The sequence below is a fragment of the Ailuropoda melanoleuca genome, chromosome 16 (assembly GCF_002007445.2).
Source record: "Ailuropoda melanoleuca isolate Jingjing chromosome 16, ASM200744v2, whole genome shotgun sequence".
NCBI lineage: Eukaryota > Metazoa > Chordata > Mammalia > Carnivora > Ursidae > Ailuropoda > Ailuropoda melanoleuca.
This window is the reverse complement of record NC_048233.1, coordinates 50,928,776-50,940,975: the sequence shown is the minus strand read 5'-3', so window position 1 is coordinate 50,940,975 and position 12,200 is coordinate 50,928,776. Positions and strand designations below refer to the sequence as shown.

Here is a 12,200-nt window from a genome sequence, read left to right as displayed (position 1 = left end):
AGCAAGATTATTTTTTTAATTACGCAGCTAAGATTAGGCAGCAATCTGCATTTTAAAATGTTATTAATAAGAGTCTAAAAGTGTGTTAAGAAACTCTGGAGTTTGAATGTGACATGAGCTGGGAAACATCTGCAGAGCCCCCAGCCTCCCCCAGAGAATTTTCTCCAGGCGCCAAGCGAGTGCTGGGTGTGACCATTAGCCTCTTGTATGCCCGGATCCCTGGAGGAGCAGGGAACCCAGGCATCCAGCCAAAGCAGCCCCCTGAGAGCAGGGGCTCATGGCCCAGCCTCTCCTGATGGTTCTTTGCAATCTGGCTTTAGACAAAGAGTGATGGTCGTAATATTAATAATGCCTCTGTTGTAGTTTACAAAGTATTTTCCTGTTTGTCTCCCTTAATTTTCATCACAGTCCTGAGAGGTAGTTAGAGCAAGTTTCATTGCCCCCTCAGTTGGCTGAGTTCTCTTAAAGATTCTTCCTTTAAGCAAGGTGGTGTGTCACAGAGGAAAAGCCCCAGATGGGAAGTTGGGAGCTGGGTGCTGCTCCGGGGCCTCCACCGCCCTCCCTAGCTCTGCCTGTCCCCTTTCCCTACTGTGTGTTCTCTAGAGCACTTAGGGTCATTTGCCAGGGCATATGTTTTATATGGTTTTTGGTCAATTGCCTGTCTTACCCCCCTGCCCCCAACCCCGTTTGAATATAAGCTCCATGAGGGAAGAGAGTTCTGTAGCCCCTAGTACCTGGGACAGCACCCAGCATATAGAAAGTGGGCAATAATGTTGTGTTGAGAATTGTGAATACCTGGCTCTGCTTCTAAGTAGTCATTGTGACTTGGAAAAGTTATTTTCTTCAGTTTTGTCTTCTCTTTGGGGGAGTTGGATGGGATGGTCTCTGATGTCCTTGGTGGCATACAAAAGTCCACGGTAAGCGCGATGCCTAGACCTCTTTTTTTTAATGAACATTGAGCACCTGCTCTGGGTCAGGCCTTGTGCTGGGTGCTGGGAGGAATACAGGGACAATAAAAAAGGATCACTGCTCTTCACCCCTTAGTGGGTGTGATGGTTAATTTAATGTGTCACCTTGACTGGGCCATGAGGTGCCCAGATATCTGGTAAACATTATTTTGAGTATGTCTGTGAGGGTATTTTTGGGTGAGATTAACATTTACATCATGGACTGAGTACAGTTGGCCCTCCCTAATATGAGTGGGCCTCTTTCAATCAATTGAAGGCCTGAATAGAACAAGTAAGTCCTTTTTTCCCCGAGTGAGAGGGACTTCTCTTGCTGCTGTCCTTCTGGGACATTAGCTCTTCCTGCTTGACAGCCTTTGAGCTGAGACATTGGCTCTGCAGATTTTGGACTTGCCAGCTTCCATAATCATGTAAGCCAGTTCCTTATACATCTCTTTCTCTCTATCCTCTTAGTTCTGTTTCCTGGAGAACCTTGACTAATACAGAGGGCGACATAAGACCTGTCATCAAAGAATCTTGCATTTGGTGGCATAGAATAGTTGTTGGAACAAGATACGAGCATCATGCCAGTGGCTCCTAAAGGAAGGGATGTTGGAACAAGAGGATGACGGGGGCTTTAGGGAGGCAGTGGCATTTGAGCCGGGCCCTGAAGGGTGCGAAGGATTTCTGGAGGTAGAACGAGAAAAGCCCACAGGCATTATGCGTTGACCAGCATTGCAGGCTGGGGCCCAGCATGACCGTAAAGCCTGGGAGGGAGGAAGTGAGGCATGCCCTTGACAGAGGGGCAGGCGTCCAGCTTGGAGAGAACAGAGGGATGGTGTGGAAGGCCAAGGAACCTCTTAAACAAACTAGGACCCAGTTTGGGAGAAGAAACCATTCCTTCCCTGCTTTTGTCTGGGAAGCCCCAGCCTTGCGTGGTATAGATAGTCCTGTAGCTGGTCTGGGGCCTCCCTAGGGTGTGTCTGTCTTGACTTCTATTACCAGTGCTCCCGATTTGATAGCTAATAGAGTCAGTGATGAAAAAATGGAGCAGCTGCGTGGAATGCCTGACGTGTTGTGGGCTTCTGATCTTTGCCATGTAGGCCAAGGAGGACGCTCGCTCAGTCACTCAGCAGTCAGGCTCTTTGTGTCCCTGTGACCCTGAACAACCTCCAGAAGTCCTTGGGAATGTTCCCTTTTGAAGAGGCCGTGTGACCCAGGGAAAAGCAGTACGTCCTCTGCAGGGCAGTGACTGGGGGCCCCAACGCTGGTGCCACCAAGCTGTCCCACTGACAGCGGCAGGAGCCCGAGCTTGAGACCTCAGCTCTCCTGTGCTTTAAGTTCTCTGCCTGTAATTTGAGGATTATAATGCCTACTCATGAGGTGTTTCTGTGGACTAAATGGGAGAGTTTAGCATAAAAGAAGAGCCCTCAGAATATTAGCTATTATTATTATCATCGTAGCTTTGCAGCATACGAGCTGTGTGATCTTGAGCAAGTCATTCAACTTCTGTGATCTGTTTCTTTATCTGTAAGAGGAGGTTCACACCAACCATTCAGGGCTGATTAAAGTAGAGTCGAGTTTTACCCAGAGTCAGCTCTCTGTAGAAATCTCCCCAGTACCTTACCTTTTTGTTCATTCTCTCTCCTTTTCAGTTGGGCAGCCCATGTTTGGAAACTTTATTCCTGCATTAACTTCAAAAATTTCAAACCTTTTTATTGGAGATATCATCCATGATACAACTTTGGAGACTAAGGAAATTTTGCTAAGGAATAACAGGATATATAGTCAATCCCAATCTTCAGTTAAATTGTTAGCTATGTGAGTGGTCCTTTTTTTTTTTTTAAGATTTTATTTATTTATTTGAGAGAGAGCAAGTGAGCACAAGCAGGGGGAGCAACTGGCAGAGGGAGAGGGAGAAGCAGGCTCCCACCTGAGCAAGGAGCCCAACATGGGGCTTGATCCCAGAACCCTGGGATCACAACCTGAGCCAAAGGCAGACGTTTAACTGACTGAGCTGCCCAGGCGCCCCATGAGTGGTCTTTTATATTAAAGTGGATGCTTTATTTTAGGACACTGGTCAGACTAAATATTCTAAGGATGCCAATAAAATTGGACTGTACACCACTCATTTTGACAGTGAAGATTTTTAGACATCATCATTGAAGTGTAGCTCAGGAATGTCTCGGAGACCATCTAACCCAGTCCTCTTATTTTTTGGTTGGGAAGAGTAGACCCCTGGAGGAGAAGGGACCTGCTCAAGATCACATAGCCTAAAAGAAGCCAGGAGTAGGATCCAGGTCTTCTTCCAGGTTAAAGCTTCCTCTCACTTCCCCACTTCTCTCTTTCCCTAGCTTCCATTTATTGGTATCACGTGGTACTTCAGAGGCCTCTGATGTGCCAGATACTATGCTCAAATCTTACAAAAATCCAAAATTCCAAGATGGAGCCTTCAATGCTCTTCTGCTTCTTCGGTTGTCCACAGAAACATTGACCCTAAGACATTGGTAGGTGGGCGTTGGCTGAGAAGATCTGACAAATTGGTAGACATTGTGAGTGGATACTAGAAATTCTTGGTAGGGCTATGGAGGTGAGCCTGGAGAATGAGAGAACTAGTGGCTAACATTTACTTTGTTGCATACTTTTTGCAAAAATATCCTTACAACAAACCTGGAAGTAGATGTTATTATTTCTGTTTTATAAATGTTGAGTAATTTGCTCAAGATTATGGAACCAATGAATGATAAAATTCAGTAGTTAATTTCATTTGTTTATTCCGGCAACAAGTATTCATTGAGTATCTGCTTTGTGCTGGGCATTATTCTAGGATGCAGAGATGAGCGAAACCAGACAATCCCCGAAGTCACAGAGCTCACTCTCTGGAGGGGAGGCAGACATTAATCAAAAGTCTTCCTAACGAGTGTACATTTATAAACTGAGAGAAGCGCCCCAAGATGAGGAACGTGGTTCTCCCCGATTGTAGCACAGAGGAACCTGGTCTGGACGGAGGGCTCACAGAGTTGAAGAGGCAGCAGGAGCTGACTAGGTGAAGGGGGTTGGGGTGGTAGAGACAGCCAGGGACAGAGGGGAGTGGCATAGCCACCCAGTGGAAGAGTGGCAGGGCACATTCATGCACACTCACAGCCTGGTGTGACCGCTTCTGCCACCTGTGCCCTGAGCTCTCTCCCTTTCCACTCTCCTCCTCCTGTGGGAAGGTTAAGCTGGCGGACGCCAGGTTGATCTGCTTGTGACCAATCCTTGGTTGTTGTCATCTGCACCTTTTTATAAAATCTCTGTCCACGTGGCAGAACGAAGAATGAGTTACAGAAATCAGGTTCTTAGACTTCACGGACTTAGAATTAATAACCTGAGAGTAACTGGTGTTTGTCAGCAGATGAATTATAAATGTCACAAACTCCTAGCTAGAGAGCGGCTCACTTCTTACCTTTGTGTGTGCTCTGCAAGGGTTCCTATCACCCTGGAATATGCTATGGGAGGGACTAAGGGGCTATATGGCCTTTTCTCTGCCTTGAACCAGGGGTGTGCTTTATATAACATCTACCTCTGCTGACTCCCTCTGATACCTTCAATGACACTCTGTTCCCTTTTGGGACAGTCTCTTAAGAAAGTGTGAATGTTCCTTCTATTACACTGTAATCCATCTTCCTCTCACCTTCAGGACCCCTTTCCCTGGAATGGGGTAGAAATTCCCCTTCCCTGAAGAGCTTAGATATTGCTGGAGTGGCTTCTTTCCTGCCTTTACCACCATTCCAAACAGCCCTCTGATGGATGCTGAAGGAAGCTGCCCCCTTGAATATTCACTAGCCCCCCAGCCTCCTGACCTCCTCTGTCCCTGCCAGGGCTTTGCACAGAATTGTCTTTGTCCTCACTTACTTCTTCACTGGTTTTTTTTTTTTTTTTAAAGATTGTATTTATTTATTTGAGAGAGAGAGTGAGAGAGAGCTTGTGGGCAGGTGGGGGGAGGTGAGGGGCAGAAGGAGAGGTGGAAGCAGACTCCTTGCTGAGCAGGGAGGGCGTGGGGCTGGCTCCCAGGACCCTGGGATCATGACCTGAGCCTAAGGCAGAGGCTTAAGCATCTGAGCCACCCAGGCGCCCCACTTCCTCTTTATTTATATTTGACTATTTGATAAGATGTTTGCAAAAGGCCTCCGAAGAGTTAAATCATTTAGTAATGAAGTAATATTTCATGATTCCCATTGATGGGACTGCAGATCTGGCATCTTTGCCCTTTTGTCTAGTTCTTTTAATGGCACCACCACCTTCCCACCAACCTTGAAATCCTGAGATCTCAGAGTGGTGTTCTTCTCCTCCTGTCCCCTTTCTCTGACATCTGATGGGGTGCCAAGCCTTGCAAATTCTTAACTTGTTTTCCCCCTGTGACTTCAGCCTTAGGTTCAGCCCTGATCTGTCTCAGGCTTGTGTAATTGTAGTGACTTTCTTCCTTCCCTTTTGCTTACTACTGCTGTGCCTTTGGATAAGTGCCTAGTTCCTTGTGCATTAATGGAGCTGGGAAGAGTGATACACAGGATACCATAGAGAGAATGCTTAGACCAGTACATAGCCCACAGTAGGTGTGACACAAGTGTTAGCTATGAATATTCTTATTACTGGCCCTCCACCTTTATCAGATGCGCCATCCCCAAATATTCCTCTGACCAGGCCCCACCCCTGTTCCCAGTCTGCATTCTCCCCATGGTCTAGTTAGCAGCAGTTCCTAAAGTGAGCATGTGAGAATAATTGCCAGGGTGTGGGATGAACAAATTATGATTTCTTTTATGTATTTTTAATCTCATTCTTTTAAATTTTCTACTTTGTGAGTATATTTTACACTGTATATATTTAAATAAGGGTATATACGTAATTGGTGTATGTATATAATACAAGTGTATATTTCAATAAATATATGACTGTATATGTGTATGCAGGCATATATGTGTGTATACATATATATGGTATGTCAAAGAATATTTTACTCATAGGGGAGTGCAAGCCAGCAAGTTTGGACTGGTCTAGAAGGTGAGATCCAGACTCCAAGCCTGGCATTTCCCTGTGGTGAACCCAGCCTCCAGTCCTGACTCGCCTTGCAGTCCCTCTTCCTCGTGACCCTCACTCTCACCCTGCCCCACCTTGTGCCTTTTGGTTCTGTCATCGCTCGTCCCTTCTCCCCACTTCTAGAATATTCCACCTCATTCTCCCATTTTCTTTTCCTATCTAGAAGTTCACCTTCAATGTCACTTGTTCCGTCAAGCCTGCCAGGACAATTCCATCCTGAAATCCTCCAAGGTCCTTAGGCATTCTTTGTCAATGGTACTTGGCTCCTGTTGTGTTCTGTGTTGTGTTGGGATGTTTTGCCGCCTATACCTAGCGTCTTGGCTCCATAGTGATTTTATGTTAATTCGCACATGGACCTGCCTTGAAATGATATTTTATTTGCTGACTTTATTTTCTGCTGTTGGTCCTTTTTCTCATTTATCTGAAGACATACACCTATACTTTTTGGATGACATTAATGTATGTATCTTTTATCACAGTAATACATAATTCTTGACTATAAGGAAAAATTCATTTGTTACATTCGTGCTCTGAATTTCCTTGGATTTGACAGCATGCTTCTGCTTGAGACATATTTTTGTCAACCGTGCATTAGTGAACATTTTTTGTATGTGGATTCATTGTTTTCTTTTTAGTCCAGATGATCTAAAGTCATCATTTTTGTGTTAAATGCCTTTATTTTAGCACTTAGAGTCCTGAGTTCTGCAAGATGTCCTGGGAAGTGAGTGGGATACACAGAACATACCTGTTCAATCTGGACTTTCCCCCTCCTCAAATACTGTTAGTACTTGACAGCAACTGAGCAAGTCATCGGAGCTACCAGTGGTCTTGGAGTCAGGAAACACAAGTTTTAATCTTGATTCTACCACCTGCTGGTTGTTTGGTCTTGACCAAGTCATTTAACGTCATCTGTGAAATAAGTTTAGTAGAACTTTTTTTGTAGAGCTATTTTGAGGATTAATTGAGATAGTGGCTCTGAATGTGCCGGACACCTAGGAAGTGGTCAATAAGTGTCTGTTTGAAAGACAAGGAAAAATAAGAATCTTCTGTGTCTTCTGTGAGCCTTCTGATGCAGGGTATGTTTTGGGGAGAAACAGACAGCTTCAGAGAATGCACCTTCCTGACTGAGCAAACTTAGGCAGGAGAGTGAAGGCTGGACATCCAGTCAGCCTGATTTTTGGGCTTGTCTCTAATAGAATGTCTGTGGCCTCCTCAGGGAACATGAGAATTAATTAGTTAATCTTTGTAAAGTGCTTTGAAGGTGAAAAGTGCTATGTAAGTAGAATGGTTGAATTGCTATTGGAGATGGAATAATGGCGGCACCATATCCTGGCAGTCTTGCCTGCCTTGGACATCAATAATCAATAGGAGAGAAGATTCTAAGATGTTTTACTTGATAAGAGAGGATTCATTGTGGGATTTGTGATAATGTAGTTCTTTGATAGTCTTGCAGATAGCAACTTGCCAGTTCTTTCCAGCAGAAGAATGTAGGGTCAGTTAAGACGTAACAGTCTCATCCTCTAGCTTCTTGGGACTCTCCTTTCTAGGGCAGTCTGGTTATATATCCTACCCAGTTCAAGCAGAGTGACAGTTTGCTAGTTTTGGATGCTTTGTGGGTCCTGGGCACATGGGCTTTTTTGTGGGTCCTACAGAAGTGAGAGAAGAGTGTTGAGTGCTGAGTATTGGTTATCCATTGATACAGACCTTGTGTGAATAAACAATACAGAATGGTACCATGGGCTAGTAGAAGGAGATGTGGCTTAGCTGTGTGACTGTGGGCTGGTCACTTCTCTGAACCTTAACTTCTCACCTGGTAAATGGGAACGTAGTAGTTGATGAGTACAGTAATAAAGGTGGCCCACAGGAGGGTGGGTTTCATCCTTTCTGTGAGGGATTGAGGGGTCAGAGAAGGTTTGAGGGAACGGGTGGTACGTGAGCTGCATTGTACAGGTAGAGCTGTAGTTTATTAATTGAATACTGTAAGGAAAGGGCATCCACGACAAAAGGAACAACACGTGTGAGGCCATGAAATAGCACATCTGAGTGGACCCACTCCCGGTTCCTGTCATATATCTGCTCCCGCATGGGCTGCACAGACTTTGTTCCCTCTGTGAGGAAGCTCAGAACTTCTTATGAACTCCTTGGTATCTCCGTGGTGTCCGTGAGCAGACTAATCTTCTGAACTGCATCTCTTCAATATTCTGACATTTCCCCCATGAGTCTGTGATTGTATCGTAGCTGACACTATAAACCGTATGTTGGATATGGGGCCAGATGAAGCTTTGATTCTAAACACAGTAGTATCATAGTAGTAGATTTGTCTAGAATTTAATATGCGTTGCTTGGTGTTTTGTCTCTTAAGCAAAGTTTTTCTTTGTTAAAATAAACATGTATAAAGAATTTATACAGCACACATGGTTATGCATATTTATTGCAGAGAATCTGTTAATAATCTATGCCTCATCGGATTTTGCATTTCTGTTGAAATAACAAATGTGGCACTTGGTACAACTGAATGAGTTTGGTGAATTTTTTCTTATCTGGGAGAAGAAAGGCATTTCTCTTTTTCCAAACTCCATTTTCTTCAATCATCTTCTGCACTGGCCAGCTTCCCAGGTGGTACGTCTGGGGGACTGAGGCTTTCCTGGCTGTAAATGATTTTGTCTTTTTTCCCCTCTCTCACTCCCTCCCTTCCAGCACACATAGACACTTGCCTTGGGACTATGAGAATTGCTCGTTTGGGTAAGAGCATAGACTCTGAAGGTCCTCTTGTTGTTATATGGAGAAAAAACCCCACGAAACTGGACATTAATTGTGCTAGGAGGAAGGTGCTAAGAGATTGTGGCATGGGGCAAGGCAGGAGCCTCGGGGACTTCAAGGTGGCTGACGGCCTGGGAGCAGACATCTGGGTGAAGCGCAAGGAGGGTTGGGGAGGCCATAAGGTGTGGTCAAAGAGTTCCCTGTCACCCTGTGCCTGTCAAAACGCAGGCACACGGGCTTTGAAATCTGCCTCCACTGGAATCCAGCTCTGGTGTCCATGGCTTGTTTGATCTTGGTCATGCCATTTCACCCCTCCGAACCTCAGTCCCCACGTTTGTGAAAGTATGAATAGTTGTGCTCTCCCTACAGGAAGATAGGATGGCTCCTGGCAGCTGGCACTAAAATAAATGTTCACACTTCCTCTTGTAATTCATTGCCTGCCCATGACAGCATAGCTGTGGAATGTAAACTTAATTCAACTAATGTTTGTTTTTAGAAACTGGGAAGGTGTTTACCTGGGGCCGAGCGGACTATGGTCAACTAGGGAGGAAGTTGGAGTCTCATGAAGACTGGAAACTACAAAATCAGGATCCATCGCGCCCCTGCTCAGGACCTCAGAAGAGCATGCCTTCCTCTCTGCATTGCTTAACAGGAGCAGCTGAGGTAGGAAGTGACTTTCCATTAGAAGTGATGCATCTCTTTTCCTTGTCTTGCATTGAAGCGTTTACTGTGGGCCTACTGTGTGCTTCTAGTGGAGACATTGTGGTGGGTTCCGTGCAGGACTCTGAAGGGGTCCTTGCCTCAAGTTCCTTAGGGTCCAATATGGTAGAAAAGGTAGAAAATCTGGATAACTGTACTGCAAGAAAGACTGTGTGTAGCTCCTTTAGAGAGATTCCAAGTACTCTGGGTCTGCTTCAAAGAATGAGAGATGAATTCAGGTTCTGGGGACTGGGTTAGGCCAGTATCACAGAGGGCATGGCTTTGAGCTGTGCCTGGGAGGATGGGTCAGACTCCAGCAAGCAGCTGTAAGAGAGAGGAGGACTTTCAGGTAGGTACAACAGCAGGAACAGGGTGAAGCGAAGAAAGTGTTCGGCGGACCATGGTGGTTCAGTTTGGCTAGAGCATGGGGTGTCTGTGGGGGCGAATATGAGGTAGTATCAGAAAGACGGGTTGGAACCTGACCAAGGGGCCTTTATACTGAGCTGAGTACTCTGCACTTCTGTTTACATTTCCCAGTGTGGAAGATATTGTAGTTCAGTTCCTTATTCAAGCCCTTTTAATTCCCTGAAATGTCTTGAATTTCTACATTTACGGCAGGAGTCTTAATTTCTCCAGGGTGTGTGTTTCTGTTACTAAATTTTACTTTACTGCTGTCCTTAAAAAAAAGAAAAGCCTAGGTTTTTTGAGAAGAATGAGGAAGGCCACGTAGGAAATGTGCCTCTGAACCCAAGTTGGCTTAATGAAGGAATTCAGTCTTCATTCAGAGTCTGTCAAAAAAATTAATAAGCTAGCGAGACTTCTGTAATTAGCATCAGACTAATTACAACCCTCTTCATACCTAGAGGGCTTCCCTTCCCCCGGGGCCTGTGTGGCCTTCTCCTTCCGGGTATGTAGGACGGTTCTCAGTTTTTGCTTCACATCCCAGACCTGCTCCTCCTGGGCCTTTCCTTAGTGCTGGGGTTAAGTCTGTCTGTCTTTCTCACTCTCTCTTTCTTTAATTGAAAAGGCACTCATTTAACAAAACCACAAAGGCAATTTAGACATGGTAATAATAATGATAATGGTAATGATAATGATAATAATAACAATAACAATAGAAAAACCATCCCTAATCTTAACTACCCTCACAACTGCATTCCTTTTTGCATAAACACATGTACCTCCTTTCCAAATTTAGAGTGATAGCGTTGATGATGTTTTGAATTCAGTCTTCATTTATTTGATCATAAATGCTTTGCTTTTTTCTTCCTGATTTCTAAGATCATTTAAAATGGGCCATATAACATTATATGAGTCAGAGGTTCTGGGATTTTCCAAACTATTCTTTGAATGTTGGACATTTATCTCATTTCCTCTTTTTTGTCACTGTGGTGGACTCTGCAGTGAACACCCTTTTGAACTGTTTCTTTAAGATACAGTCTTGGGGATGAAATTGCAGGGGCAAAGGCCATGAACATCTTTATGACTTTTGCTGTATTTCTCTAGATTCTGTTTGAAAGAAGTTGACTCTCCCAGCTGCGAATGAGGGAATGCACTATTTTTGCTGGTATTGTCTGTTTAGCCAGTGAAGGTGCCGAGGGCTTGGTACCGAGTGCTTTAGACCCCTTCCTCTTCTTTGTCTTTCTCAGAACATTTAAGACTTTGTGGTCAGGTAGCATAGCAGAGGCCCAGAGGCTTCATGGATTTTTCTGAGTCTCTGGTTTCATTGGCAAGACGAGGACCATAATGCCTACCACAAAATGTCATCAATGAGGACTGCACACAGGGTTCTTGGCATGCGGCTGGCACTAGGTAACTGTTGGGCCCGTTCTCCTCTTTGCCTTTTAATACCGTGTGGTGGCCATTGTGTGTAGCACTGTGACAGATATGGCCAGCGCACACCTATAGCCTAAGAGGCTGACATTGAGGTGACTTTGTTTAGCTTCTTGGTGGGGTTGACTAGTTGGCTTGAGCCCTGAGCCTGGGGCAGCTTCGTTTTAGTGCTCCCTCCATGTCTGCTCCAGTCTCTGGGGTGCTGGTGTGTATACTTGCCAGTCTCACTGCAGGTTCAAACCCCGGGCTGTCTCCTTTTGGTAAATTTGGTCTGGGAATTATCCCTGCTGTCGATGTTCAGGTCAGACCTGTCAGGCATTTATTTGCCTGAGGCCCAGAGCTGGGCCAGGGGGTACCTCTAAGCTGCTAGGAGTGGATTCATCTTGGAAAAGATAAAAAGCTCTAATAAATTAGGTGTTGCCCTGGCAGGGGCTTGCCCAGGGAGGTCCAGGGACACCTGGGGAGCAGGAACAGCCTTGAACTAAGCTAATAATTCCTGACCTTCAAGGAATTGAGTGTGGCCCATGGCTGATCAGTTGCCTTCTTCCATGTCCAAGGGATAAACAGAGTGAGGAACGAGGTGTCTGGGATCCAGAGTGACAGCCACACAGAAAGGAGAAACACAGGTGGTATAAGCATCCCTTTTTGTGAACAAAGGAAAGCAAATAAACACAATGTAACTTGGTGGTTATTGTGGACCAGGCAGCATACTAAAAACTTTACATGTATTATTTCATCCTCACAATAAATTTGGGTGCGAGTGTTATAATTACTGCTTTATGAGTAAGGAGACTTAGGCTCAGGATGGGTAGGTCACTGGCCCCAGATCACACAGTAGATAAACAGTGGGGCTGGGACTTGAACTTGAGTATTTGAAGCTCGCATACTTTC

The 12,200-nt window shown here is 45.1% G+C and overlaps 1 protein-coding gene across 10 annotated transcripts in view; it reads left to right on the top strand.

The window, feature by feature from the left end:
* The window catches only part of SERGEF (secretion regulating guanine nucleotide exchange factor), a 242,455-nt gene that overhangs the window by 38,235 nt on the left and 192,020 nt on the right, over positions 1-12,200 (top strand). For all 10 annotated transcript variants that reach the window (XR_004621459.1, XR_004621458.1, XR_004621460.1 and 7 more), the window contains one exon: positions 9,274-9,440. Coding sequence is in view for 7 of the 10 variants with exons in the window: in XM_034646317.1 (XP_034502208.1) it covers positions 9,274-9,440 (167 nt within the window). In the remaining 3 variants the exon portion in view is untranslated. The remainder of the gene's footprint in view (positions 1-9,273; positions 9,441-12,200) is intronic.